The sequence below is a fragment of the Oncorhynchus kisutch genome, unplaced genomic scaffold (genome assembly GCF_002021735.2).
Source record: "Oncorhynchus kisutch isolate 150728-3 unplaced genomic scaffold, Okis_V2 scaffold1292, whole genome shotgun sequence".
NCBI classification, from domain to species: domain Eukaryota; kingdom Metazoa; phylum Chordata; class Actinopteri; order Salmoniformes; family Salmonidae; genus Oncorhynchus; species Oncorhynchus kisutch.
In genome coordinates, this window is record NW_022263237.1 from 56501 (window position 1) to 62500 (window position 6000).

At 44.7% G+C, this 6000-nt stretch overlaps 1 protein-coding gene across 1 annotated transcript in view; it reads left to right on the forward strand.

Annotated features, from left to right (window-relative positions):
• The window catches only part of LOC116365827 (septin-9-like), a gene marked incomplete at its 5' end in the record, with an annotated part of 62463 nt that overhangs the window by 56203 nt on the left and 260 nt on the right, over positions 1–6000 (forward strand). Inside the window, one exon of the mRNA XM_031818203.1 lies at positions 3804–6000. This exon is cut by the window's right edge and continues 260 nt beyond it. Coding sequence (XP_031674063.1) covers positions 3804–4039 — 236 coding nt within the window. The remainder of the gene's footprint in view (positions 1–3803) is intronic.

Below are 6000 nucleotides of genomic sequence, written 5' to 3' on the forward strand. Positions count from 1 at the left end.
TTCACTCCTCACCTTGCAGAGCCTGTTGTAACACTCATCATAGCAGTTCTGTACCATGGTCAGATAGTTATGCCCCATCCTCTACAAAGGGGTTCTGCAGTGTCCCCTGATGCTAAGGGAAAGGGCTGAGCAGTGACTCTATTTGGGATGGACGCTGCATCGTCTTGTCTCTGTAACCATGGAGATGAGCCATTGCACTTCACCTCACTCAATGAGTCTTTTACATCAGTCAGAGCCTTTTGTAAGTAACCCTGTTTACAGTACGTGACTGGCATGTGAGGTTAGCTGGATATATAGTACCAGTCAACAGTTTGGACACACCTACTCATTCAAGGGTTTTTCTTTATTTTACTATTTCCTGCATTGTAGAATAATAGTGAAGACATCAAAAGGGTGAAATAACAAATAACAATAATGTTGTAATCAAAAAAGTGTTAAAGAAATATTTAATATTTGAGATTCTTCAAAGTAGCCACCCTTTGCCTTGATGACAGCTTTGCACACTCTTCTCTCAATCAGCTTCATGAGGTAGTCACATGGAATGCATTTCAATTAACAGGCGTGCCTTAAGTTATTTTGTGGAATTTTGAGCCAATCAGTTGTGTTGTGACATGGTAGGGGTGGTATACAGAAGATAGCGCTATTTGGAAAAAGACCAAGTCCATATTATGGCAAGAACCGCTCAAATAAGCAAAGAGAAACGACAGTCCATCATTACTTTGACATGAAGGTCAGTCTATCCGGAAAATGTCAAGAACTTTGAATGTTTCTTTAAGTGCGGTTGCAAAAACTATCAGGCGCTATGATGAAACTGGCTCTCATGAGGACCACCACAGGAAAGGAAGACCCAGACTTACCTCTGCTACAGAGGATAAGTTCATAAGAGTTACCAGCCTCAGAAAATGCAGCCCAAATAAATGCTTCAGAGTTCAAGTAACAGACATAACTCATTGTCAACTGTTCAGAGGAGACTGAGTGAATCAGGCCTTCATGGTCGAATTGCTGCAAAGAAACCACTACTAAAGGACACCAATAAGAAGAAGAGACTTGCTTGGGCCAAGAAACATGAGCAATAGACTTTAGATTTTTGGTTCCAACCGCTGTGTCTTTGTGAGAGGCAGAGTAGCTACCCCATCTGGTTTGCACTTAGTGTGACTATCATTTGGTTTTCAACAGGACAATAACCCAAAACACACCTCCAGTCTGTGTACGTGCTATTTGACCAAGAAGGGGAGTGATGGAGTGCTGCATTAGATGACCTGGCCTCCACAATCACCCGACCTCGACCCAATTGAGATGGTTTGGAATGGGTTGGACCGCGGAGTGAAGGAAAAGCAGCCAAGAAGTGCTCAGCATGTGGGAACTCCTTCAAGACTGTTGGAAAAGCATTCCAGGTGAAGAATTGGTTGCTGGTTGAGAGTGCCCAGAGTGCGCAAAGCTGTCATCAAGGCAAAGGGTGGCTACTTTGAAGAATCTCAAATATATTTTGATATGTTAAACACTTTTTTGGTTACTACATGATTCCGTATGTGGTATTTCATAGTTTTGATGTCTTTACTATTATTCTACAATGTAGAAAATAGTCAAAATAAAGAAAAACCCTGTACTGTACTGTAGATAGCCTGGTAACCAGGTCTGTTTGTGCTTCAGCCAACTCCTCAGTCATCCTCTCTTCTACTGTATGCCATGACAACACACATGACAGAAGAGTTGGCTGAAGCATGAACATTCTGGTCACCAGATCTATCTGACCAACCACCCTCCTATATGCCAGTCAAGAACAGTAAGCACAGGGTAGAGCCAGGTATTGGAAGTTACAATAGTGACATGTTGATCAGTATGATTCTGTACCTGTTGCAGTGGAAACTACTAGAGGAGAGGGTGACTGGTGTCTGGACCAGGATGAGGAAGTGGTGTGGAGGCCAGTTGGAGCTAGTTCCCTATAGGCTAGGTGTGTCTCTAACTCTGCCCGTTTCTATAGAAACATTTACTTTGACATCATACTCAATTCACAAGACTTTTCTTTTGAAAACGGACTGGTATCAAGTGTTCTGTGAACAAGATATACCAGCCTATTATCTTCCTACCAGAACCTAGTGTAGTAGTCTTTACAGTGAACTCTGGGATTTTCCTGAGTTTCTCTCTTCAGTGTTGTTGTTATCGGAGTTGTAACTAGCTGGAGGGAGGGGGGATGGAATCTTGATGGCTGTAAAATTCTTGGCAGCCTGCCCTTGTGGCTCCAAGAGAGGAGCTGACTGTCCTCCTCGTGTGTGTGTGTGTGTGTGTGTGTGTGTGTGTGTGTGTGTGTGTGTGTGTGTGTGTGTGTGTGTGTGTGTGTGTGTGTGTGTGTGTGTGTGTGTGTGTGTGTGTGTGTGTGTGTTTGTCAGTCATCCTTAATAGCACTGTTGATTCCAGAGTTGTGAGTAGGTCAGGTTTCAGGTTTTCACTCATCATCAGCAGGACACACCATATTAAACAATATGCCTGGTGATCAGACACCACCCAGCATACATAGTTAACTTGAGTTAGAATCTGCAGGGGGGTCCTCCTGTAACTCAGGAAATATACAGAATATTATTCTATGAATGTATATGAGTCCAGCGGTGGTCAGACAAACATGTACTGTGTATCTAACCCTCAGTAGAGACTGTTTACTTCAATATGACTGTTGAGTAAGTGTGTGACTGCAGAAGGCTCTGGGTGGTGCTGAAACACGGTTGGTTCAGTACTTCAGAAGGCTCTGGGTGGTGCTGAAACACGGTTGGTTCAGTACTTCAGAAGGCTCTGGGTGGTGCTGAAACACGGTTGGTTCAGTACTTCAGAAGGCTCTGGGTGGTGCTGAAACACGGTTGGTTCAGTACTTCAGAAGGCTCTGGGTGGTGCTGAAACACGGTTGGTTCAGTACTTCAGAAGGTCCCGGGTGGTGCTGAAACACGGTTGGTTCAGTACTTCAGAAGGCTCTGGGTGGTGCTGAAACACGGTTGGTTCAATACTGCAGAAGGCTCTGGGTGGTGCTGAAACACGGTTGGTTCAGTACTTCAGAAGGCTCTGGGTGATGCTGAAACACAGTTGGTTCAGTACTTCAGAAGGCCCCGGGTGGTGCTGAAACACGGTTGGTTCAGTACTGCAGAAGGCTCTGGGTGGTGCTGAAACACGGTTGGTTCAGTACTTCAGAAGGCACCGGGTGGTGCTGAAACACGGTTGGTTCAGTACTTCAGAAGGCCCCGGGTGGTGCTGAAACACGGTTGGTTCAGTAATAACAGGTAGTGATATGTGGAGGGAGGGGGTTTCTTTACATTTCCTTAGTTTATGGTCCGCTAGTCTACACCTCGTCAACTTTTACACTGTCTCCCCAGCTCCAACACACACACACACCACAGGTAGTTGTCCTGGGGTGCTCAGCTGTCTGTTAGTATTAGCAGGGCTTTGGCCCATGTTTGGTCCTAATGTATGGATATTTGTTCAGACTCGTGTGTGGTCCAGGTCTAGCTAGGTTATGTCTAGCTAGTAACTAACTCCTCACAGCTGTGTAGAAAACCATCCTTCCAACTCCTTCACTTGTTTCTGATGACACAGCAATATGGTTCTGCTATATGTTTAGTGTAGTATACTAACTGTATAAGTTGGTTACTTGAATGTGTAAGGTTTTTGTTATCTTACTACTTTAAATGATTTTCTTTATTTCACAGTAGGAAGCTCATGTAATGTGTCCAGTATGTTTCAAAGATACATGATCACACGAGAGGAAATAAATGGTTTATCCACTTGTACTGACATGTATTTCTCTCTCCCTCTCTCCTCAGAGTCAGAGGTCACTACCAGCTACAGCAGTAGAGCCATGTCTGAGGTGGCCGTGCCCGAGATGATGATGCCACCCCCGGCGGTGCCCGCAGCGTGCCAGGTGGAGAAGACTGTGCCAGGTCCTGGCATGGGGGACTTCAGCTATGTGGGCATCGATGCCATCCTGGAACAGATGCGGAGGAAGGCCATGAAACAGGGCTTCGAGCTCAACATCATGGTAGTGGGTGAGTTAACATGAAGAGAGAGAACACACCCACACAAACAGATCAACATCATGGTAGTGGGTGAGTTAACATGGAGAGAGAACACACCCACACAAACAGATCAACATCATGGTAGTGGGTGAGTTAACATGAAGAGAGAACACACCCACACAAACAGATCAACATCATGGTAGTGGGTGAGTTAACATGAAGAGAGAGAACACACCCACACAAACAGATCAACATCATGGTAGTGGGTGAGTTAACATGAAGAGAGAGAACACACCCACACAAACAGATCAACATCATGGTAGTGGGTGAGTTAACATGGAGAGAGAGAACACACCCACAAAAACAGATCAACATCATGGTAGTGGGTGAGTTAACATGGAGAGAGAGAACACGCCCACACAAACAGATCAACATCATGGTAGTGGGTGAGTTAACATGAAGAGAGAGAACACGCCCACACAAACAGATCAACATCATGGTAGTGGGTGAGTTAACATGAAGAGAGAGAACACGCCCACACAAACAGATCAACATCATGGTAGTGGGTGAGTTAACATGAAGAGAGAAAACACACCCACACAAACAGATCAACATCATGGTAGTGGGTGAGTTAACATGAAGAGAGAAAACACACCCACACAAACAGATCAACATCATGGTAGTGGGTGAGTTAACACACCCACACAAACAGATCAACATCATGGTAGTGGGTGAGTTAACATGGAGAGAGAGAACACGCCCACACAAACAGATCAACATCATAGTAGTGGTTGAGTTAACATGAAGAGAGAGAACACACCCACACAAACAGATCAACATCATGGTAGTGGGTGAGTTAACATGAAAAGAGAAAACACACCCACACAAACAGATCAACATCATAGTAGTGGGTGAGTTAACATGAAGAGAGAGAACACACCCACACAAACAGATCAACATCATGGTAGTGGGTGAGTTAACATGAAGAGAGAGAACACACCCACACAAACAGATCAACATCATGGTAGTGGGTGAGTTAACATGAAGAGAGAGAACACGCCCACACAAACAGATCAACATCATGGTAGTGGGTGAGTTAACATGGAGAGAGAGAACACACCCACACAAACAGATCAAATTCAATCAATCACATTTATTTTATAAAGCTCTTTTTACGTCAGCTGTGCTTTACAAATACCCAGCCTAAAACCCCAACGAGCAAGCAATGCAAATGCCATACACACACACACACACACACACACACACACAGCACAACATCATGGTAGTGGGTGAGTTAACATGGTGAGAGACGAATGCATGTGTACTGTATATGATCATAGGTTTACATCAAATGAGCTCAAGATCCTGGTCTGCTGTTATCCAGCCTGAAGAAACACAGGCCAGAAGGTGGTGGTGTGTGATAGGGACCAGGCTGTGTTTACGGTTATCCTCTCCTGGGTTATTCAAGGAGGATATATCTCTAATTTAACAAGAGGATCTCTCTAATTAAGAACGCTCTCATTTTCACTCACACACATTTACCCCCCCCCCCCCCCCCCACACACACACACACACACACAGCCTTTTGACACTCCCACCATACTGACACTCCCTCATCAGTGTGTGATGGCTCCTTTTTAAAACGGTATATTTTTACAACACACGAGACCAGCCCCTATAAAACCCCTTTGCCATGCTGTCTCCACACCACGTCTTCATTTGATGATGTCGCGACTGTCAGTCTGCTCTGTGGGTTCTTTCCGTGGATAAAACGGCTCACACTACAGCCTACAGGGGTACTTCAAGGAAGGAGGATGCAGACTCATCCATGGAAAAGAAAATCCAAAACGACCACTTAGTCTCCTGCAGTGTTAATGTGCACTCAGGTGTAATTTGTCATTTAAGTCTGCCTGTGAGAACAGAGCTGTAGGGAAGGAGACAGAATACAGGACGTTAGGTTAATGTTTGAATATCTCTTCTACAGACTACTCTGGTATATAATAAG